The 24583-nt window shown below is 47.0% G+C and overlaps 1 protein-coding gene across 6 annotated transcripts in view; it reads right to left on the bottom strand.

The window, feature by feature from the left end:
* NECTIN1 (nectin cell adhesion molecule 1) overlaps positions 1-24583 on the bottom strand; it is a 195974-nt gene that overhangs the window by 38130 nt on the left and 133261 nt on the right. Inside the window, exon 7 of one of the 6 annotated variants that reach the window (XM_079954767.1) lies at positions 15615-24473. The exons of the other annotated variants lie outside the window; for them this stretch is intronic. Within the exon in view, the coding sequence (XP_079810893.1) occupies positions 23929-24473 (545 nt within the window). The 3' untranslated portion in view covers positions 15615-23928. Of the gene's footprint in view, positions 1-15614; positions 24474-24583 lie in introns of those variants that run through there. 6 annotated transcript variants of the gene reach the window in all.

The following is a 24583-nucleotide window of genomic DNA, read 5'->3' as shown; positions in this document are numbered from 1 at the left end:
AAGGGAGAGGGTGAAAACAACAGCCTCTCCTCTCTGTCTTCTTTCTCCATGCCACACACTGTTTTATAAACCTCAGTCACATCCCTCTCCACCCCACTTAGTGGATTTGTGTTTTCAAACTTAGAAGCTGCAGATGTGTTAGCCTTTCTCCTTCTTATGTGCTGTTTGTGAGTTCCTGGAACATGACACCCCACCCCCCACCCCGCAACACACACGCACAGTTCCATGTATCTGTCCTCAGCAATCACCGTGGAATATAATCTGTGGCTTATTTAACCCAGTAGCTTGCAGAGACTTTAACAGATCACGCAGTCATTGCACAGAAGCCGTCAGAATGGATGAGTTGTCATGTCAGGGTGGAGCATTCTCTCCCCTTCTCTGTCCCCCCCGCCCCCGCTTCTGCCGTAGCCTGCTAGCTATTAAATTCTCCTGTAGAAAGGCTGCTGCAGGGTTGATGTTTCCATTTGCAGTGACAGAGATCTGGATCAGATTTACTGTCCTGTCCAATAAAACAGCAATGGAAGCATCATTCCTGGTGTGGTAGAAGACAGACAGAGTTATTCAAGTGCCTGGTACCCAGGGGGTGAATGAGAAAGAGTTCTTAACATTGAAGACGAAAGATATGGAGGAATTGAAGGCGGCCAGTTTCAAAGGAAGAAAACGAGGTTTTCTTTAAAAAATAAATAAAATAAAATGCTATTATTATTTGCAAAAACACAATTGCGAGAGGGTCAAACAAAAGCAAGATCCTACACATGCTTACTTGGAAATAGTATTGCGTTCCTGTTTGCCTATGCACATTGCACCACTGATTTATATAGAGCCCTGCAGAGTTACACCCAGGTGACATGGATAAGGCTTCCCCACCTCCCTCAGGGTGCTTACAATATAAAACAGACAGTGGCGAGACAGAAGGAGAGAGAGAGAGAGAGAGAGAGAGAGAGAGAGAGAGAGAGAGAGAGAGAGAGAGAGAGAAGTTGGGTACATGACCTCACATGTATCTAAATCAAGAGTGGGGAGCAATTTTCAACCCAAGGGCCACATTCTCTCCTGGGCAACCTTCCAGGGGCCCCTCCCATGGTGGGTGGGACCAGTAGCAAAAGTGGGCAAAACAATAGGTGTCATTTCCTCCTCCTCTTACAGGAGGCTACTTTTAAGGTGGGACGTGGGTGGCGCTGTGGGTTAAACCACTGAGCCTAGGACTTTACGATCAGGAGGTCGGCAGTTCGAATCCCCGCAATGGGGTGAGCTCCCGTTGCTCGGTCCCTGCTCCTGCCAACCTAGCAGTTCAAAAGCATGTCAAGGTGCAAGTAGATAAATAGGTACCGCTCTGGCGGGAAGGTAAATGGCGTTTCCGTGCGCTGCTCTGGTTTGCTAGAAGCGGCTTAGTCATGCTGGCCACATGACCCGGAAGCTGTACGCCGGCTCCCTCGGCCAATAAAGCGAGATGAGCGCCGCAACCCCAGAGTCGGTCACGACTGGACCTAATGGTCAGGGGTCCCTTTACCTTTACTTTTAAGGCACACTCGGATACCCTTTCTCTGTTCTTCATCCAGAAAAGCAAAAGGCATCATCAGTACGCAAGTGCACATTCCAGTCCAGCCCACCACCATGAGGAGGTCATGAAGCAGGGCTAGTCAGGGCTGTGGCCTGGGGAGAGGGAGTGCAGTTGGGAAGAGTCCCAAGGATCAGGGGATGCAACTTGAAGGCCCACCTTTGGCTCCTGACCTGAGGTTCACACCACTGACTTAAAGCTTGGTTACTGTTGGGACTGACGATTTGAGGAGTAAGCCAAAGACCATGCAGGAGAGGTGGATTCTGGAGACAAATATGAAGGATGGGAGAGAAATGAGATCAGAGCTGGGTTCACAGATGAAGTCAGCAAATGTAGGTTCCTCCCTGTCCACCCCATAAATAATTGGCGGAATGGCCCAAGGGAGACTCCATAGGAACCAACTCCTAAGGCAGGCATAGGCAAACTCCGGCCCTCCAGATGGTTGGGACTACAATTTCCATCATCCCTGACCACTGGTTCTGTTAGCTAGGGATGATGGGAATTGTAGTCCCAAACATCTGGTGGGCCAGAGTTTGCCTATGCCTGTCCTAGAGGCTGAGGTCCCAATAAAATATTTGAGGGGGCTGCCCGTCCCAAAGTTGATGAGCATTGCCATTCAAATGGTGTGTGTGTACCATATCATGTGATCTATTATACCTGCCTCCCATATTTTATTCAAGTTGACACCCCTGAGACTCTCTCCTAGCAGCTCAGCCACCCCAGAACCCCTTTCCCCCCCTGTCAGCAAGAGGAAATTTGGCTACCCCTGGGTTACAGGCACCCAGAACTTGCCCATGGTTACTAAGGGGAATGGATTTATTTCATTGTTGATTAGGGGCATTTATAGAATCGAACATGTCCTCTGAGCAGTTTGCAGTTGTTTGTTTGTTTGTTTGTTTGTTTAATAATAAATTGTTAGAATTATACACTGCCTTCCATCCAAAGATCACAGGGCGGTTTACAATATAACCAATATTCAATAATAATAATAAAAACACGTAACAGCTAATATTTCTACACAAACTGCATCACCACAAAATGAATGTAGAACTGAAGCCATGCGCTCCAAGGGAAAAAAGCACTAAAACTCAAAAGTTTGTTTAAAAATTATGTGTGTGTGAATGTACAGCTGATGTTGTAATGCGCACCTCTGCCCTGCACCACCCTCACTGCAACCAAGCAAGCAGTGCGCATATTATCCCCATTTAATGTATGGGGAATGAAGGCTGAGAGATAGAGACACACATCCATTTCACTTTCAGACACCCCCCTTTTTTTAAACACCTCTGCCGGGTTGGTGGTCCATAAAATACGGACTGGAATTCCAGATCGAGATTGTGACCCTGCCGTGCAAATGCCCATCAGTGTGCTAAGGTATCTTTGATCACAGCAGGCTCCCTTTCACCTCCCTTCTCCTGCAGATGAGGCAGAGGAGCCATCAGCCATTAAACAGTCACTGGATATGGGGGGAAATAATCTCTTGTGGAATGCAGCTTGACCCCCTGCGACCCTTTGCCGCAATTTCTCTTTGAGTGCATTCCAGGTAGCAGGCAGAAGCAGAAGCAGGAAAAATAGAAAGTGGATTTTGGTGCTGAGAAATCACAGCGGGAGTAGAGGATTAACTCAGTCACTCCTGGAAGAAATTTAATCTGGAGTACTAGCGAGGGGAGGGGGGGAATGAAATCAGGCTTGGTGAAACAGCTCCCATTGCTTCATCCGCTCTTAAATTGGGTGTAAAATACTTAGTCCAGGTATGTTTGGTAAAGGGGTTAAAGGAGAGGCTCTTCTTGTCTGCCCATAGGGGCTTCTTTGACATCTGTCTGGCAAGCCATGTGTCCAAGGACATATCATGAACAGCTGATGCAGTCTACACCTTGTTGCTAAGGTTGCCATTTTTTTCTGGCTCTGCACCTCCGTTTTTAACAGCTGCCTGCCATACAGAAATTAACCAAGTGACCTTTTCTTCATGGCCTCATCGCTCTGTCAAGAAAAGCCCCCCCTCCCATTAAATTTCTGACTGTCAGAGGAACAATGGAAGAGGCCTTATGTTACCCACACTGACCGACAGTTGCTTTCTGGGGTTTCAGTTAGGGGCTTTACCTACCCTAATCTCATACCCTCCAACACCCTGAAAGCAAAAACCAGGACGCCATCTTCCCAGACATGTTCTTCTCTTTTTTTTCTCTTGCAACAGAATGGCAGCCATTTTGATCACTGTGATCTGGTGCAATTTTGTGCTGCGATCTCGCCCTGAAAAAGCACTCCCCCCCCCCCACACAGGGAGAAGTCATGGTGCAAAATAATGCCAGATCCCAGTGGCCAAAATGGCTGCCGTTGTCTAGTGAGGAAAAAAAATGGGATGTCCCGATTTTTCCAGGACACTTGCGATGTATGCCACCTGGAGAATCTGGGTTGAACTTGAGAGCTTCTGTGTGCAAAGCAGATATAATAATAATAATAATAATAATAATAATAATAATAATAATAATAATTTTATTATTTATACCCCGCCCATACATCTGCCTGGATTGCCCCAGCCACTGAGCTACAGTCTGGATGCAGTAAACCAGGCCAGTAGAAAGAGGGGGCTCTACACTCATGGCCAGTTCTCCTTTTCCAGGTTTTTCTCACATGAGTGTTAGTGCTGCTATCCCTACCCATAATTCTCCTTAGAGCAGGGAAATTTGTCTTTCACCATTTTCAATTTCAAGTTGAAAGTCCTCTTAAGATAACTCAAAACTTTGACCTTGCTTGGTCAGCAGGGCAGGAAACAGGTCCAGGTTCCAGCAATGGCAGAGTTTAGAGACCCTGAATTTATGCTCCCTCGTGGTCTAGATTTCGATATCCTTGGCTGGCTCTGAGAGCAAAGAGAATTTTTACTCTCTCCACCCTCCTCCTCTAGGAAAGATGCCAAAAAAGCAGTTGGAGAATCCCAGGAGCTGGAGAGGCACCCAGACCCAGTGCTTTTTTTCTGGGGGGGATGCAGGTGTACGCATACCCCTAAACATTTTGTGAATCTAAGTTTGGCCTCATTGAGGGGCAGTATTTCAATATGAGTAGGAAAATGAGAGTACCCCTAAACATTTTTTTTAAAGGAAAAAAAGCACTGCCCTAAAAGCAAACAAACATTTCCTCTGCATGAGTGATGCTTCAATGTGGAATGGGGGAAAATGGGGAAGCACTGTCTGTTCTCAGGTAACACTTTCAAAGACAGACCGTTGCCAAAAATGTATCGGTCAGAGACAATTGGGAACTCCTCAAGTGCTATTAAAAAAACACCAACCCACTAATATGCTGGAACTATCCAGTTAAACGCCAATTACGAAACCCTGCAAGCTTCCCGGCTGCAGCATATTAATAACACAATTAAACATGTATCACTTAATGCAAATGGAAAAAAGATAGAACTTAATCGGATGGCAGTGCAACCCCAGGAAGTGACCATTTAGCAAACTAATGTCTATTTAATTATAGGTCCCTCCTCTGTAATAAGCTAAAACATGCCAGTCTTTATCATTTCTTTTCTCAGAACTCAGTTGCAATGCTAGTCTGAGGAATTCCATCTCGGCTTCCCTGCATTGGCAGTGGCTCAAGCCCTTGGACAGCTGTGGAGATTAAATTCCCCGAATGGTCCTTGGCATCTTCTCTTTTCTTTGCATTGTCCAGCTGCAAACAGCTGGATGGGACATACATTCCCACCACCAGCTTCTTCTCCGGCATTTAATGTGGGTACATCCCAATAGAGAAGTTCTGGATCGTTGTGTTCTGCTATATCATGGCTACTACAGAATAATCCTGCACTGATATATGGTTTTCACCTTTTCCAAGTGGATTCTGAGCCTAAGCGCTCATTTGGAAATACATGGTGAAGCCCCTAAATTTAAAGCTCTGTGATGCCACTTTAAACAGTCCTGGCTTTGACCACAGAACTCTGGAAGCTGTAGTTTGTTATGGGTGCTGAGAGTTGTTAGGAGACTGCCCCCTTCCCTTCACAGAACTACAATTCCCAAAGTTCCTGGAAAGGGGGATTGAGTGTTAAACCACTCTGAGAATTGTAGCCAGCCTCACTGCTGTCTTGCCTGTCTCCTTTCTAGTAAGGGTAAAGGTAAAGGACCCCTGGAAGGGTAAGTCCAATCAAAGGCTACTGTGGGGTTGCAGCACTCATCTTGCTTTTCAGGCCAAGGGAGCCAGCGTTTGTCCACAGGCAGCTTTCTGGGTCATGTGGCCAGCATGACTAAACCATTTCTGGTGCAATGAGACACTGTGACAGAAACCAGAGTGCATGGAAACGCTGTTTACCTTCCCGTCACAGTGGTACCTATTTATCTTCTTGCACTGGTGTGCTTTCAAACTGCCAGGTTGGCAGGAGTTGGGACAGAGCAATGGGAGCTCACCCCGTCTTGCGGATTCAAACCACTGACCTTCTGATTGGCAAGCCAAGAGGCTCTGTGGTTTAGACCACAGCGCCACCCGCGTCCTTTCCAGTAAGACACAGCGACATTGATAATGGGAGATCAAGTCTCTACATGACTGTATTATCGGGGGGGGGGGCTGAATGCATGAAAGCTTCTAAGCATCTCCTCCCAGGTGTGCTTCAAAGCCCCCATTCAGACCTTCGCATTCAACATGGGAAGATTGGGGGTTGGAGTACACAGGGACATCTGGGGGGTCAGACCAGCATGCAGACCACCTCCTTGTGCCTTTGCCTCCTGAGCCAGGCTAGCGGTGTGAATGGAGCCATTTGTATCATTGTGTATTCATGTTGCTAGTCAGTGCGCAATGCTAAATAATAAAATAATTTGCAAAAATGCGTCAGCTCATGGTAGGCCAGTTGATGAGTGGAGCATGTGGCGAACCACTGAGACGAATGGTTTTAACATGCAGAAACGCCAGCTTAAGGCTGATTGAAGCCACGTCCTGCCATGTCCAAACGGTCATGCACATCAACCCACATAAATGGGAAATGGCGCATGTTTCCTGCTCCTCGGGGAGCCGCAGCAATTTTCCTGCAGAAAGCACAAAGCCTGCGAGGTCAGGACCGGCTGGAGTCTCTCTGTGACGGGTGATCAGTTCAGGCTGACAGGTGTGAAGTTGGCAATTTTCTTTCCCAAAACGGCCAGATAAACAGGCTGGCAGCAGTCAGGGGAGATGGAGAGGGACGTGGAGATAAGGGGGGAATGGAAACAGAAAAGATGGGCAGCTGGAGCAGATCACTCAGCCAGCTCTGTCACAGACCAGAAGCAAAGAAAATGATTAACCCTACACTGACTGGCCCACCCACCACAAGAAATATCTTTGGGGTGAGATGGAAAAGGAATAGATTTACAGATCCAGGCAAGGGTATCTCTGGGCTCTTAAAGGCATGCACCCATGATGTAAACGTGCATATGCTTAATGATAGAGATTAGATAGATAGATAGATGATAGATAGATGCCCCTGGGAAAATTAAGGTGGACTCTTGCCCCACCTCCCGTTCCGGCTCAGTCACCCTGTGGGCAAAGCTTTGTTTTTGTTTTGTTTTTACTGCAATGCACTCTACGTGGGGCTACCTTTGAAGGTGACTCGGAAACTACAACTAATCCAGAATGCGGCAGCTAGACTGGTGACTGGGGGCGGCCGCCGAGACCATATAACACCGGTCTTGAAAGACCTACATTGGCTCCCAGTACGTTTCCAAGCACAATTCAAAGTGTTGGTAGTGGCGCCCGCCTTGTGGAACGCCCTTCCAGCTGATGTCAAAGCAATAAATAACTACCTGACATTCAGAAGACATCTTAAGGCAGCCCTGTTCAGGGAAGTTTTTAACGTGTGATATTTTACTGTATTTTTGGTTTCTATGGAAGCCGCCCAGAGTGGCTGGGGAGGCCCAGCCAGATGGGCGGGGTATAAATAATAAATTATTATTATTATTATTATTATTATTATTATTATTATTATTTTAAAGGGAGGGGAAGAGGCAGGAGGTGTGAGAGGTCTGGCATATAAGATCAGGGACTGGGGTCCACAGGCCATCCTCTAACTCTACTCCTGCATCCTATCCAAGCAAGGAGAACCCTAATATTTTCATTATACGTAGGAGACCAGTTGGAAATATGGTCCTGTGTTGAGTAGACTTGGGTTCAGTCGAAAGTTACACAGCTTTCAGTTCTCATACACACCCTCCAAGTGTCACAATTTTCCAGGGACTGTCCCAGAATTACGAAAGCCATTCTGGCTTCTGATTTGATCCTGGAAGATCCCTGTTTCCCCTGCCAGTGCTGCCAGTGCTGAGCTTGGGAAGGAGGATGAGCCAAGTGATGTCCCAAGCGATGGGGGCAGCAAGAGCGGTGACTTCCCCAAAAGCCTCAAGAAGGGATACAAGGGATTATGTCCTACATAAAAATGTTAGCCGTGTGTGTGTGTGTGTGTGTGTGTTCAAAGTCTGTTGTTGTTGTTTAGTCGTTTAGTCGTGTCCGACTCTTCGTGACCCCATGGACCAGAGCACGCCAGGCACTCCTGTCTTCTCAAAGTCTGTACATATGTACTTTAAAAAAATAAGTTGTTGTTGTTGTTTGGTTCTGCCTTAAGATTTTAAAACTAGACTGATTTTAAAACTAGTACCTCTCCCTTGAACACTGGCAGCCAATTAAAACTACTTCTTATATGATGAACAAGACTGTGTGTGTATGCTATGACTTAGGGGTTAATGGTATGATCTGCAGTAATTAAAAAGTAGAAAACAAAATCACACCCCCAATTTAATGCAGTGTGTTTCAATTGATTTCAGTTCATACATATGCTTCATGTGAGCTCTGGCTAATGCTAAACGGTGGCCGTCCCCCAACCTAGTTGCCTCCAGATGTTGTTAGACTACAACTCCGATCATTCCTGATGTTGGGTGTGGATGATGGGACCTGGAGTCCAACTACATCTGGAGCGGGTTGGCTTGGCAAAGGCAGGCTCATTCTATCACTTCAGGCCTCCAGGTCCTCATCTAGTGGCAATGGTAAACCAGGCCTGATTTAGATTCTGTGTTCGGGGACTCAGCTACATTAGTCAAAAAAGAGCGTCTTAAATGTGTTATAAACATGCAGCACCAAATGGTGCTATAGGGCCCGAAACATTTCTATGTGATTTTACATAGGGTTGTTGTTTAGTCGTGTCCAGAAGCATCTTTGGTCCCCATTGCTTTTTTTTTTTTTAAAAAAAAGGGTCCAGTAAAACCAATTTGAGTTGCACTACTCAAATTGATTGACTGATTGATTTTATTTTTTCATATATCTTTCAAAGTTTGAGAGTTAGTAGCACACACATAATTCTTGTGGTAAACAACCCCACGGAAGAAGATAACAGTGGTTACCCAGACCTTGTGGCTGGTTGTGAGGAGGCCACCATGACATTTCAAGTTTCAGGGCACCCAAAATGTAGGTCTGCCACCTTTTCCCAGGTGAATCTGAGGGCCTTTGCTAAAAAAAGAAAAGAAAAGAAAGGCCACAAACAGACACATAGCTCCCAGCTCAGACATTGTCTCTCCTTGCCAGTTGCTGTCTGGCTACTGGCCAAGCTGCATGCTTGCCCCTGAGGGCAGTGGCAACTGAAAGAAGAAAGCTTGATGGAAGGAAATAGAACATGAATTCAAGCACAAGGTTCCCAGGTTAGGTACCATACTTAACACAACAGCTATATAGTACAATGGTACCTTGGGTTAAGTACTTAATTCATTCCGGAGGTCCGTTCTTAACCTGAAACTGTTCTTAACCTGAGGTACCACTTTAGCTAATGGGGCCTCCCGCTGCTGCCGCATGATTTCTGTTCTCATCCTGAAGCAAAGTTCTTAACCTGAGGTACTATTTCTGGGTTAGCAGAGTCTGTAACCTGAAGCACCTGTAACCTGAAACGTCTGTAACCTGAGGTACCACTGTATTTTAACTTTAGGATAAGAAAAATCTGTGGAGACAGTGATCTGGTCTTTAAAAGGAGTCCTTTCAATATAATGTTGGCTTAAAGACATAGCCTTGAATATCTGCTGGGAATGAAATGTCCGGATTTTCCAACTGTTTCAATGTATTATTCAGGGGAAGAGAGACGCAGTCAAGAGGCCATGATGAATGCTGAGCAGCCGTTAAAGCAGCCTCCAGCCCAGGGGCCGCCCATTATGTTGGATCACTGGGCCCATTTGGAATTTCGAAAAAGGGTCGCAGGTGCCAGTCACAAAATGGCTGCTCTGCGGGGGTGTGTGTGTGTGTGTCATAACATAAAATGGCTGCCATACCTAAAAAAAGCAGAAGAAGGGGCAAAATATGGGGCAGGCGTGGCCCCCATTGGATTCCACATCTCCAGTGGAGGTGAAAAGGCAGCTACATCAGGACTGCCACTCTCATTCTAAGAGAAGTTTCTTTTTGTTCCTTTCTTTTGTTCAGAAAGGGAAGGAGGGTTGGTGTCCAGTCCTTGCAATGGAATATGGGCATGCTTCAGGGAACATGTACAGTGTACGAGAGGCTGAGCTGGTGTGGACAGGAACTAAGCAGGAAGAGCAAAAGGTATCTCATTGTGCTATGGATTTCTGAGAGGGATTTTGCTCAGACCTTTCATGGGTGCCATAGGAGGTACTGGCAAGCACAGTGGCCCCTTTGGGCTCTACGTTGGTGCCCCCTGTGCTAGCTTGACTGGGAATGCAGGGCCAGCCCTAACATTGGATAGAGTGGAGTAGATGCCTCAGATGGCTGATGATGGGGATTGGGCAGAGATGGCGAGGAAATGGAAAACAGAGCTGTGTGTGCCACGAAGCCTGACTTGCATGGCTTAGTCTGCTGCTCTCAAGCTAAGTCATTCCTGATACCCCTTGCCTGATTGATTGATTGATTGATTGATTGATTGACTGAATAGCATTTGTATACCACCACTTGATTGTAAAAATCTTGGACAGGCCTCAAATATATGGGAGACTGTCTCCTTTTATTGAGAATCTCCTGGGTGTTGTGATCAGCAGAGGGATCCCTTTTAGTTGTTCCACCTTCCTCAGAAGTTTGGGGTGGTGGTTACCTGGGAGATGACCTTCTCTAAGGTAGCCCTTAAATCCTGGATTTTCCTACCCACCGGGGCGAGTCTGGCACCTTCACTATACAACTTTTGGTTCTGTTCATTTCAATCCACAAATCAATTTCATTGCAATGGGCCTACTCTGAATAGAGTTTAGATGGCTGCAACCTTATATTGTTGCATCCAATGAGCAGGCCCATTGAGGTCAATGGGCATGACTAACTTACGATTCATTCACCGCAGTGGGATTACTCAGTGTGAAATGTGGTTGCACACAACCTTGTAGCTATGCCTAAAGCTGAACTGTGCTGCGAGGAGCTCTGGCAATGCTGTTTCTAAGCTGCAAGGGCAATTTGAGAAACTCTCCCCCTTCCCCGCCCTGCTCTCTCTGTGGGAATTTTGGACTCACACCTGTTTCTCGTTTGTTCCAAGGAAACCCAAACTGGGAGTGCACCCGCTCCAGGCTCCCTGCAGCTCCAACAGAGCAAGAGAGAGCCCTGTGTTATGGTTTTATCCCCTCATTGCTCAGCTGTGAGAGGGACAGGCCTGGGAAAAGAAAGGCAGAAATTCCCTCTGGGTTGTTGCTACAGTGCCATTTGCCACGTTGCAGCCAGGCTCTCCCTCCCTCCCTCTTTCCCGTTTCCAGTTCAGTGCCCAATCTGTGTGCCTTTGTTCTCTTTTCTGCGCTTGGCTAGCTGTGTTGAACCAGCTGTTAGGAATCTAGATTTATACATACTAGGGATTTGTGGGGCCTCTTCCCCCACCCCCCCAAGCCTCGAGATCTTTCATTCGTCTTATCAAGACTCACTTTCCTCTAAATTCTTCAGGTGCTTTTCCAGAGCAAGAACCTCAAAATTCCTTTCGAAAAAAGCCATGAGAAACAGTAGTTCCAGGGAAATGGTCTGTTGGACTATTGCTTCCCTCACCCCTCACCTTTGGCCATGTTGGTTTGGGCTGAGGACAGCTGGAGTTTGACCACATCTGGAGGGCCACAGCTTCTCCACTCATCTCATACCAACTTTGGCCAATGCAAAGACTGTTTCTTCACCAGCCCTCGACTCCCAACAGGGTCTCCAGGACAGTTGAGGATTGTGATGCCCATAGGACAGCTGGACTAGTAATCCGTGACAGGATTAATCAACATAATGACTACAACTCCCATCATTTGTGACCAATGGCTCTGCTGATTTGGGCTGATAGTAATTGAAGTCCAATAACATCTGGAAGTCACAATCCCTGGTATGTGGTAATGCTTTCTTTCTGAGGGCATCAAGAAAGGGTGTCTTATCATTCATCCCTTGAGGTGTTCTCTCCTCCTTCCATTTCTGAGCATTGAGAATCCTGGAAACCCTTTCTAGTCTATTTAAAAAGCTGTTTCCCCATATGTGAAGACCACAGCAGGGTTTGAAGTGTAAGAAAACAGGAGAATATATTAAGAAACATGTTAGGATGGAATTAGATAAGACAGAACCTTAAACCTCAATTGTCGGAATTTGGGTTATAAACATTGATGCTGGGTGAGCGGGAAGTTAAATTGGAATTGTTGAATTGGAATATAACTGTTGAGCAACAAATTATTTCTATATGGAAAAAAGAATAAAATATTGTTATAAAAAAGAAAAGAAAGAGCGTCTTATCAAAACTCTTTGGGTTCCCTACAGATTCCTTTGCTGATCTAACCAAGGAACAGCCTGAATGTTGGCAGCAACTCTTAGGCGATTTGAGCAATGCATTTCACAAGGACATAAAAACAGTCTGCTAGACCAGAAGCATTCTCCCTCAGACAGTGGAGGTAGAACATAACCACCAGTGCTCAGCTCTCAACATGGCCCCCAAGTGTCAAGGAAAGGCAAAAAGGTGATGTCCGCAATGCAGCTCAGCTAAACATACACATTAATGTTCTCTGTGGGTTCATTCCCATAGACAGCAATGGATGTGCAGTGCCACTGTTAGAATTCCACTCATTTTAGTAACACTTTTCTTTGGCTTCTAGTGAAATTCTGCTGACACGTCTTCAAATTTGTCCTGAAATTTGCTGTGAGGGGGGAAAACCAAACAAACCTAAACCCAAGGGCATCTCAAACACATACACAGCACTGATCCGCTAAGCGGCAAGGTAGTCTCTGCTGGAGCTCTGAGCCTGACAGATGGTATTGGAAGCCGAAGCTCCTTGGGCTTAGGCCAAATGCTGCTCTGATAAGGAAGGGCAATGGAAGAGCAAGATGGCTGCCAGACCAGACCAAAGGAAGTACCATAACCATCCCCTTCTAGAGCAGATCCTACAAGGAGCCTTGAGGCCAAATCCATCTATCCAGACAGTCCCCCTCCACCGCTGCCAATGTCTATTTCCCTTTCCCCCAAAGGCAACCTGAAATGACAGGTCCCCAGCTGGCACTCGGAAGGACACATCATGGCTTCTTCTGCCAGCCAGGGACCTAGTGACACATCCCTGTGATCCAAAGTGACAGCCACATCCTGGTTGAAGATCATTGTGGGGTGATTTCTCATTCTTTGGCCCTTTCCAAGCCAGCTCCAGTGGAAAGGAAAAAGATGCTCCTCCAGATCTCAGCTTTCACTCACAGAACCACATTTCCTTGGGCAGAGAGCTCAGAAGCCAGACACATGGGAATCTGATGAACACAGAGCAGTTACCACAAGGGGTGATGAGCTAGCCGTTTTCCAGATATTCTTGGACTACAACTCCCATCAGCTCTGACTATTGGCCATGGTCTTGGGATTCTTGTCCTCTAACAGTAGTTTTAAACTATGGTATTCCGATTCTTTCCTGGACTTTTGCAAAACAGGTGTAATAAAAGTCAAACGTATATCCTCGTAAAGACGACAACGTAATAGTACATGTGAGGCAGTTTCAACTTCCAACCCCTAAATGTTAATTACAGGGGACACGCTAACAATTAATTTTAATTTTTGTATTTAGAGCCTTGCCCCTAGTATTTCTGATATTTTTTATGATCTGTGTTATTGTGTGTGTTGATGCTGGTCTGTGACCGTATTAATAAATTCAATTCAAATTGGCCGTGGTGGCTAATGGGAGTTGGGAGTCCAATACCAACTGGAGGGCCACAGGTTCTCCACCCCAGGTTACTGAAAATGAAATTTCAAGGTGGCGATCAGAATTCCCTGCCTTAAAAGTGAAGTAACTCTGCCATTTCAAATGAAGGTGGGAAATTGTACGACGGATGACATTCCTCGAGTGGCAGAATTTCTGTAAACTCCTAAGATGCCACTGAGCTTTACCTAATCATGAAATCTGGATAGTCCTATTCAGGTAAGGAAAACATCTGATGAACTTCAGTGAAGGCAATCCCACCCCCTGGCCTCCAACATTAATAAGTTACCAAGAGTTCTGAAGGGCAGTTTGTACATCCCAGACCAGGGACAAGCAGAGAGGGGACAGAGACTGTGGCCCGTGAACTGCAAGGGCATGTCAGGTGGCATTTTAAAAAGAAAAGCTTAGCCCCCCAGATGGTTATTCACACAAGCAACTGTGTGGAGAGGGGCCCCCGTGGTTAGAGATGAGGCAGGCAGTCACAGGTCAATTGGGAAGCACCCAAATGCGGGCTGCCTATAGCCTCAACAACAGTATGGCTACATCCATGCACGGAAACTGGCAACTGGTAGATTGGCTGAGCTGTGAAACCAGACTTATTGCCCCACTTGGGCTTAGACAAACCCAGTAGCATGAACAGCTTCTAGTCATGATAGGTATACTTTGCTTCCACTTTCAGAGACGGCATGACTGAATACCAGTTGAATGGAATCACACAGTATTGTTGCATTTAGACTCTACCTGCAAGCTTCTCATAGGCATCTGGTTTGCTACTGTGAGAACAGGATCCCGGATTGGACATCCCTTTGGTCTGATCTAGCAGGGCACTGAAATGCTCTCTCTTTTTGTGTGTATATTTGCGCATAGGAGCAGGCCATGCCCCAGTGGAGAAGGGAGGAAAGGGTCAAGAGGCTCATAGGCAGTCAATGTCTATGTTAGTGCCATGCAGACACAGAAAGGGTTGGTTGGAGGTAGGCTTCTTTCAAGGTGATGGGGATGTCTTGGGAGGGCATGTGGGGAACGGGCTTGGGAACCTAGGAAGCTGCCTTACTCCCGAGTCACACTACTGGTGCTCCTAGCTCAGTATTATTTACACTGACCAGCTCTTCAGGGTTATCTGAAGTGGGACAATCCCAGCCTAGGAGTTTCTGTCTGCAAAGCAGATGCTCTAACCCTGAGCTATAGCCCTTAAGATAAAGGAAGCTGCTTTCTACCGAATCACACCATTGGTTCATCCAATTCTATTGTCTACACTGATGGGCAGTGGCTCTCCAGGTTTCAGGCAGGGATCTCTCCCAGACCTACCAGGAGATGCCAGAGACTGAACCTGGGACCCTCTGCAAGGAAAGGTGACGCTCTGCCACTTAGCTATGGAGATATGCTGTAAGAGGAAGAAGAGGCTTAGGACAGGGGTCAGCAAACTGTTTCAGCAGGGGGCCGGTCCACTGTCCCTCAGACCTTGTGGGGGGCCGGACTGTGTTTTGAAAAAAAATAAATGAACGAATTCCTATGCCCCACAAATAATCCAGAGATGCATTTTAAATAAAAAGACACATTCTACTCATGTAAAAATATGCTGATTCCCGGACTGTCCGTGGGCCGGATTTAGAAGGCGATTGGGCTGGATCCAGCCCCCGGACCTTAGTTTGCCTACCCATGGCTTAGGAGGAACCCATTGCACTTCTCCCCTGAAGAAAAGGGAGAATTAGAGGACAAGGAGAAGGGAAGGGAAGGGAAGGAAGTGTCTGCCTGCCAAGCAGCTTCCTTCCAAAATGGCTTCTATGCACCATAATCCAGCTACTACAAGCAGACCGACAGCAGGCTAACAGAATCCGCAGGGAGCCTGAGAGTAGCTGATGTTGCTGCCAGTTCCCCCTCCATCCAACATATATTTGCTGGTGGTCCAGAGGAGGCAAAGAACCAGACCCACTGCAAGCTTCCAAAAAAGAAATAGATCCAGGCGCTCCAGCTTCCTTGTTTTAAAATTCTTTATTTATAAAAAAGTACATTTCTTTCCACAGTTGAACCACTAGTTCTCTCTTTTTTAAAAATTTTATACAAGTAAAAGAGGGCAAAGCCATTATTGCTTCCCCCAAAATGAAAAAATCCCCCAGTTCAGCCCAAACAAAAAAAGAACAACGACAAAAGTTATTATTACAAAGAATGGGGAAACAAAATAAAAAGAAATAAAATAAAAGAAACAAAAAATAATAATCATAAAAGCAATTTCAGTCCATTACATTATTCATAATATTCTTCTCTCTCTCTCTCTCTCTTTTTACAAAAGCACTTACAACACAGATTACCAAAAAAGTAGATTTTTTCCCCCCGAATGCTGTTTTTATTTATTTATCTTATGTCACAATGATCATTACAGCAGCAGGTGGGATGGGAGGAGAGGGGAGGAAAAGGGTGTGGATACAGTCACGAGTGGATGAAAACACTTTGGAGATTTTTTTCCCCTTTTTTAATGGAAAATAAAATAATCATCCAAGTTTTCATCTGGTGTGCAATTAATCCCCATGGTTATCTATTTACACTGGTTTGAGTATCTTACCCTAGAGAGCCATGACATATACATTCGCTTTCAAGAGAAGGACCCACGGAATGTTCTAGCAAAACAGAATACCCCCACCCTCCCCATTTAGCACCACGTTAACACAAAAAAAGTCACACCCTTGTACTTTTGGTTAATCGTTCCAGAGTCAGGAACGCCCTTGGGTTCCAGTAGTGACACGGACGACCAGGGTTTAAACCGGGGCCTGGTTTATGGAACTACATTGGGATCAGGCTGTGCAGCATGGTTCCCTGTGACTGGCAAGTGTTATGAGGCGTCAGGATTGGCTAGCCCAAATTTGAATAAATACCAGGATCCTAGCCCTTTGTCTTTGTAAGGTCAACCAGTGATATGTTCGCCTGTTCTCCACTTCAGGTAAAGACACTGATCTCAGGGATCACCTGAGCTGGAAAGGTTTTGTATTTGGATAGAGTGGCTCACCCCACCACCCAAAAGGCTGGCCACTCTGAGTGTGGCCACTATAGGTGCCAACTCTCTGGGACCCTGGGTGCCCAAGCACCCATAAAATTCCCCATGAAGGAACCCAGCACCCACAAATTTTGGTGCCAGGGTCATGCACACTGCATGGCACCCACAGCCCTGGGCTCCCATGGTTGTGGGGCCAAGCTGGCCACTATAGTTGTAGTCAACTTGGATTTAGGCCACTGTCAAACCAAAGCTCTAGGATTCCACCTTAAACAGTCATGGCGCCTGGAAGCCGTAGTTTATTGTGGGCTCTGTGAGTTGTTAGGGGATTCTGATACCTGCTGCAGTTCCCCGAATTCCCCACAAAGAGGGATTGATTGTTAAACCACTCTGGGACTGTAGCTCTGGAAGAGGAAGAGGAGTCTCGCAACAACTCTCCACACCCTTAACAAACTACAGCTCCCAGAATTTGGGTGGGGGCAGCCATGGCTGTTTTGTAGTGTTTCGAATGTATGATATGAATGTGGCTGTAGATTCCCAACTACTGGTATTTCCCTGACAGAATTCTCAGGGAGCCTAGGCATACCTCAACTGCCCATTCACATGTTCTGGCATCCAATATTTTGTCTCAATCAATCATTTGCCTCCTTTTAAGGATTTGAAAAAAAACCCTTTGGCCAAATCTCCTGGCGATTCTACCCAAATAACGAACGGCTTTCTGGCATCACCACCCCCTTAAAAATCTAAATGGCTTCTTCTTACCCAGTATGCATCTTGCTTTGCAATCAAGACCACCCCAACATTTGTGCCTCCCCCCCCCCCTTACAGGAAACCTTCCCTTTCTCTCTCTCTCTCTCTTAAATGGGCTGAATAAAAATGATTCAAAGGGAGGTGAGGAAAGAAAATCGGTCCCATAATTAAATAAGGGAAATCAAATCGCTACAGTAAATTGAGATGGGTAATCCCAGACATAAATCCCATCAGAAAAACACCTGCCATGTTCTATTTCAAACAGATTTAATTTGGCCGATAACACAGATTTCTTTCCCCCACCTTTTTTGCTGTGTCCAGGAATGGGGGTGATGGAGATAAGTTTGTGCCCAGAAACATTGTTCTCCTACCACCCCACTGCACATCTTTGGCATCAACCTCACATTAAGCAAAATGGGCAAGGGATCGAGAAAATATGGGGAGTGGTTCTAACAACAGACTATTAGCCATAAAAGTTAAATGGAACCTCCAGGTCAGGGGCAGTCTACCCCTGAAAACCAGATGTTGCAGACAACAGGATAGGGGCTGCTGCTTTTGTGCCATGGCTGTGCAATTTCAGGCAGCAGCTGGCTGCCTGGTGTTGGGAACAGGATGTTGGCGCTCTAGCAGTCTCTCCCAACTTGGTGCTTTCCAGATGTTGCTGAACCACAACTACCATCAGCCCCAGCAAGCATGGCCAATGGATAGTCACTGATAGGAGTTTTAGTTCAGCAACATCTGGAAGGCCAAAGGATTCCGCGCAACCGCTTTACTGTGTCATCTCCAAGTCTCTGGACCAAACAGCAACTAGTGTGTCTTCCTTCTGTAACGCGGCTTGTGCCAAAGTTGTTATGCACCTCAATAGCATACAAAATGGCCACCTCAACACCTACAGTCTGGCTCAGCGGCTGGAGAGCCTGATACAAGATGTAACACTCTAAGAAGTACAACAGGAGTGAGGAACTCTGAGTCTGCAGCTTAAGGGGCTTCTCTATTGGGCCTGCGGGACCTCTCCATCACGCCAGAAGTTTCAGTACAAGCTGGTCTCCAAACTGGCAGCAAAGTGGACTGAGAAGAGAGGTGGAGGCAATAAATGGGAAAATTGGGGGGCTCAGGATGTGCTCGGAGATCCTTATTAACAAGGACAGAATGTGGCCCAAATGTTGGGCCATGCGCAGCCAATACACTAGGTGTGGGGGTGAAGATATGCTGGTACCTAGAAGAAGAAAACTATAGCTGAACATGGTTTGGTTTTTTGTTTTACATTTCCTCAAGTCCTTTTCCTTTCATTGCTGCCACTTACTTTGCAGTGGATGCAACACTGTTTTACTCTCATAAGTTGGTTAAGAGTGAATAGTGAAGAAAGGAAGCATTGTCCTCATTCTGAACTGGCTTCAGAACTATGCTATATCACCATGGGCATCGACCAGAAGCCAGATTGTGGGCAATCCTTCTTGCCCTCGCTCTAAAGGGGCTTCTGGGAGAGAAAACATGATGGTTGTCATGTTAAAGTTCTTTTTTCCCCCTTTTATGCTCAAGCCCTAACTCAGCCTTTTCCTTCCTTCCTTCCTTCCTTCCTTCCTTCCTTCCTTCCTTCCTTCCTTCCTCTTTCTGCCTCAGGTGGCTCACCAGAGAAAGCAGTGGAACCCAAAACTGCCTACGGTTCTAGTAATAATTTTTTTTAACTGGAACTTAGTTCTGGCACCTCTCAGATGGGTGCCATTGCTATTATAAGAGAACAAATGAGACATTCGTGGTGAGTTCTGGCACCTCTTTTTCAAGAAAAATAATACTGGTTCTAGTCTTGGTGATTCCTGGCAAGGCCTCTATGAGCTGCGCTCTTCAGGACTTGGTGTAATGGATGTGAATCAAGAGTTAACAGAGCATCCCCTTATGCATTAACCAGGTTAGCTTTCAAATCAACCCATCCTCCCACTTATTTTAATTTTTTAATTTACATTGCCACCAAATTTTGGGGAAAAAGAAAAGAAATTTGAGTAAGTTTGCAGTCTGTGTCCTGTTCAAGCAACACATGCTCAGAAATGATAAAAGTAGCCTAAAGCAGTTTCAGAAGATTTCTGAATACTTTTCAGATGGACTTTCCACCTTTCTGAGGTGCTAATAAACCTTTGCCTAAAATAAAATTCAAGGAAAGTGAGGAAAACTAAGCCCATGCTCAATAGCTGCTTGCATTTCAAGAGACACAAACTTTCCTAGGATTACTGGTGGTTCCTGGTTCTTGGTGGGGTGCTGGTGGAGAAAAGCAGAAATCCCGTATCTCGACAAAACCACCTGATGCTTCTATCCATCTATGGGTCTATACTGCAGTTGTTCCCAACTATGAGTCCCCAAAGGTCACTGGGTGACCCCCTGTCATCTCCAGAAAGCATAGCCACTGGCCAGGGACAATGGCAACATGAATCTCCAGATACCTACAGCTGCAGCAACAGATGCCCCTAGTGTTATCAGAGGCCTGGCACTGACAAAAGCCTTGATCCATAATTTTTTGTTCTATTTTTTTGCCTTTACAGGCATCTTATTTCACGCTATGGATTAACTGTGAATCATTTAGCCTTGCTAATTAGGGTCCCGCGGGGGTCTTGCATCCAATTCAGGGCCGCTTAATACATGCTGAATTTCCTACACAGATTATCGATGCTGCGCAAACAGCGATGCGGCACCCGCGCATTCTCCTGCATGCCAAATTAACATGCCCGCCTTTTTCGCCTGCAAGCGTGGCCTGGAAGCTCCAATTGGGTGCTGTCGTACGTCTATATGGAAGCGGTATCTGCCACAAACCTGGAGTCCTGCTCGCTTCAGCAGTCACGGTACGAAGGCTGGTGGTTGCTTTGCCTTCCCATTCCATGGCAGATTAAGAAGAACAAGTGCATAGATGTACATACAGGAAATCTGTCTTGGGCGTTGGACTCCAGAGTGACTCATTACATGGGCAATTGGAGAGAGGCTTTTCAAATGGAGGATAGGTTTGTCTGTGATATTGGCCATCATATGTCTATAGATCAGATGTGTCCAGGATCAAAACAGCATATATAAAGTCCCATCTGCATTATGCATTTAAAGCATTATCATACCACTGTGGGAGATAATTTAAGGGTGCTGAGCATTGTTAAGAGACCTCTATTTCCTCCACAGTTGCACTTCTCAGAGGGGTTTAACAACCGATCCCTCTTCCAGGAGAACTCCGGGAATTGTAGTTCTGCGAGGAGAAGAGGGGCTGCCTGACAAGTCCCAGGATTCTTAATGAACTTCAAATCCTATGATTCTTTGTTCGGGGTAGGCCATAGCTGTTTAAAGTGGTATGGTATTGCTTTATATATATAGCGCAGCTTAGCCAGCATAACTTCCTCCCAAAGAATCCTGGGCACTGTAGTTTTGACTGTGTTGAACATGCTCTACAGTTTCCGGGGCTCTCCAGGGAAAGCGGATGACTGCTGAAGCCTGCAGAGTAGATCCCTCCAAGAGGAATGCAGCAGATGCTGCCTCTGTTTTTGCTACAGCCTCTGACAAACTGCTCTGTGCCCTGTGGCTATTGAAGACACAGATGCAATATTTAGATCAGGACTTGCTTTTTGTTTGTTCGAAACCTTTCTCGTTTACTCTTACAAGGAGCCAACAGCTTACGTACAGATCTCTCTGTGCGTTCCACATGGCCATGGTCTTGAAGCCATCTGGAGGGACATTTGGGATCTTGGATATATCAGATTTCACTAAAAGAAAACACTGCAGACACTGAATGTGCACAGGTTGGGGTGCCTAGGCACAAGATCCACCTCTGATCTATGCATATCCAGTATCCATGGATATGGGACATCTGAGAGGGGCTCAAGTTTCCAGATCTCATTACTGCCTGTAAAAACACCTCTGTGTTTTTCCTCTTTTCCTCACCCCTTTATTGAAAAAAGCAAATGACGCCCCCTCCCACCATCCAGATTATTTGAAAATTCAACTCTCAACATAGGAGAAAATGATGCACATCTAGTCATATCAATGCAAACAAATGTGTCGTTTATTCAGGTTGCGGAATTTCGGCCTCCCAGATGCAGAAAATTTTGGAATCCATTTTCTCTGCGGTATACACATCCTGCTTCTGCCTTCCCTCAAGACATGCAACAGAAGGAGGCGGTCTTTCGTCCTACCCTGAAAGATGTCAAATGGCAGAAGTCCCCTGTGCTCAGTCTGAGAGAAGCCTCCAGCGATCAATGAGCCATGGGACTGAAAGCTATGCACACAATGAGCAGCCACTGAAAATGTTAACCTCCTCCTCGTGGCAATGGCTGCTGCCTGCCAAGTCCTCAATATTTAAAGAAACACTATCAACACGCCCACTTCCATTCCCTGCAAGCAATGATGGGTGTGAATGCATGGTCAAGCAAAGACTGATCCTGTGGAGGAGGCAACAACTTGCCTGATCCAGCCCTTGGAGATATCTTCCTCCTTCATAGAGCAACACTTGGGAATGCCCTTTGACTAAGCCAGGAAGCTGCCTTATATGGAGTCCCTCTAAGGTAAAAAAGGTAAAGGACCCCTGGACGGTTAAGTCCAGTCAAAGGCAACTATGGGGTTGTGGAGCTCATCTCGCTTTCAGGCTGAGGGAGCCAGCGTTTGTCCACAGGCAGCTTTCCGGGTCATCTGGCCAACATGACTAAACTGCTTCTGGTGCAACAGGACACCATGACAGAAGCCAGAGCGCACGGAAACGCTGTTTTCTTTTCCGCCACAGCGGTACCTTTTTATCTACTTGCACTGGCGTGCTTTCAAACTGCTAGGTTGGCAGGAGCTGGGGCAGAGCAACGGGAGCTCACCTCGTCACAGGGATTCGAACCGCCGACCTTCTGACTGGCAAGTCCAAGAGGCTCAGTGGTTTAGACCACAGCGCCACCCGCATCCCCTGTGGAGTCCATCTTCCTCAGTACTGTCTCCACTGACTCGCAGGGGGTCTCTGGAATTTCAGGCAGGGTTCTCTTCCAGCCCTACCTGGAGATGCCATTGGGGACTGAAGCTGGGACCTCCTGCATGCAAGCCCACCTTTGAGCACCAAGCTGTGGCCTGTCCCCTGCAGCCTTCAAGTAACACTGAGCACATGGGAAGGGAATCGCTCTGCACAGCCAACCAGGAGCAAGAGGTTGGCAGGAGTTAGCAGAGAGAGCCACAGGATCCAAATGGCCCATTGGCAACCTCTATGCTGGGCCCAGTTTGACTCTGTGGTATCCCTTCCTTGTTTATCTTTGTGTGGGGGCGGGGGGGGGGGGGGAGCAAATTTTGATAACACATAGTTTTCTGAACACGTACCAAAAGCCTCATGAGGCATGCCCATCGTGGGAAACTTAGGGAGATAGGAAGCTTGCCTTATACTGAGCCAGACCACTGTTTGTGCATCTAGCTTAGTACTGTCCGCACTGATTGGCAGCAGCTTTCTGGGATTTCAGGCAAGGGTCTTTCCCAGCCCTATTTGGGAGGTGTTATCGGGATCTGAACTCGGGACCTTCTGCATGCAAAGCAGTGCTCTGCCATTGAGCTACGGCCCTCGGACGCTCCACCCCTCCAACTGAAAATAACAATAATCGTTAAAAAGCAAAGCGAGAACACAGGAGGAAAATTGCTACACTTGCCCTCCTGGATATCATGCAGTTTCCTGTTGTACTTTCACGGTTGTTCTTTTGATGATCAAGTCATTCGTTATGTTTCCTAAAAAAAACACACACACACAAGGCTGGTGGATTTCACTTCCCCACCACAAGTGCTTTGTGGGAAATGGCAACAGGAGCTCAAACGAATATACAGATACAGATATACAAGCCCAGCTGAGGGTGGAGATGCCTTTGCCCCAGACCATCTGAGCTTTTTGTGCTTTCTGTCTTTGTGGCCCCCCCTCCCAGTCAAAAAAATTCATTGGTGTGTGATTTAGGCCCCCGTCCCCTGTACAGCATTAAGACAACATACAAGTTCCAGTGTTTTTTGTGTGTGTTGGGGGGGGGGAGGGGGGCATTGGGAGGGGAAACCCAAATATTGACAAAGAGACACCTTAAGACTACAAACAGAAGGGTTTTTTCGGGGGGGGGGTTCAGTATACTATACAAGGATGGGCAGTAGTCATTGAAAGGAAAGGAATCTTAACACCAAAGCCACAGAAACAACACTTTAGGAAACAAAGATCTGGTGGAGGACTTAAGGGAGTGGGGGGGCAGGGAAGGAGAAATGTTCCCCCCTCTCCCAAACCCCTCCCTCTCCCCCCCCAACAACGAAAGCAAAAATGGATAAAACGAACGACCAGCCCCCTCCTGCCTCGCCTTGTCCTGGTTGCCTCTGAACCAGCAGCAGTTCATTAAAGGAAAAGAAAACAAAAAAACAGAGAGTCTCTGTCACACTACGCGCCCTGCCCAGGTCGATGTGTGTTGTGTGTGTGTGCGCATGGGCTCGTGCGTGAGGAGGGCACGCAGGGGCTGTGCGTGACATCTGGTGTGGCCCTGGGGCTCGGAGGCAGCGCGTGGCGAGTGCGAGGAGGCAAGAGAAGGGGGGTTGGCCGGAGCGAGCTAAACATACCACTCCTTTTTGGAAATAAAAGACCCGTCGTTCTGAGAGACCATGTTATCGGCTATGTCCAGCTGCTCGGGGTCGTACTGGAAACCGAGTGTCCTCTCATCGTAGGCCTCCGAGCGGGCCTCACCCTCGTCCACTGTGAAGTAAGGCCGCTTGGAGTCGTCTTCGTATTTGCCGGGGCCCCCCCCGCCCAGCTTGCGGTCCCCTCCGGCGCCATCCTCCTCCTCGTCCTCGTAGCTGTGGCCCCCCAGCGGGCCGGCCTTCTTCTCGTCGTCTGAGTCGTCAGGGTACTGGAGGTTCTGCGCCATGGGTGGGTGGTGTTGTGGGATGCCGGCTTTGCTGTAGCCGTTGCCGTAGACGTGCTTCTTGGTGCTGTAGTCGCCCTTGAAGGTGTGGCGCCGGTGGCGGAGCACGACAAACACCACCACGGCCAGCACCACGACCAGGGAGACTCCGCCCACCACGCCCCCAATCACAGCGGTGGGGATGGTCGACTGCGCCACGGATGTGCCCGGTGGAGACGGGGTGTAGGGGAATTCTGGGTAGGAAAAGACAGATGGAAGGGGGAACAAGCGTCAGTCTGTGAGGAACGGCCACACCATGCTTTAAGAATTTAAAGAAACCAAAGTCAAAAAAAATATATATCGG

Source organism: Podarcis cretensis (genome assembly GCF_951804945.1).
Source record: "Podarcis cretensis genome assembly, chromosome: 15".
NCBI classification, from domain to species: Eukaryota; Metazoa; Chordata; class Lepidosauria; order Squamata; family Lacertidae; genus Podarcis; species Podarcis cretensis.
This window is presented reverse-complemented; position numbering and strand designations above follow the sequence as displayed.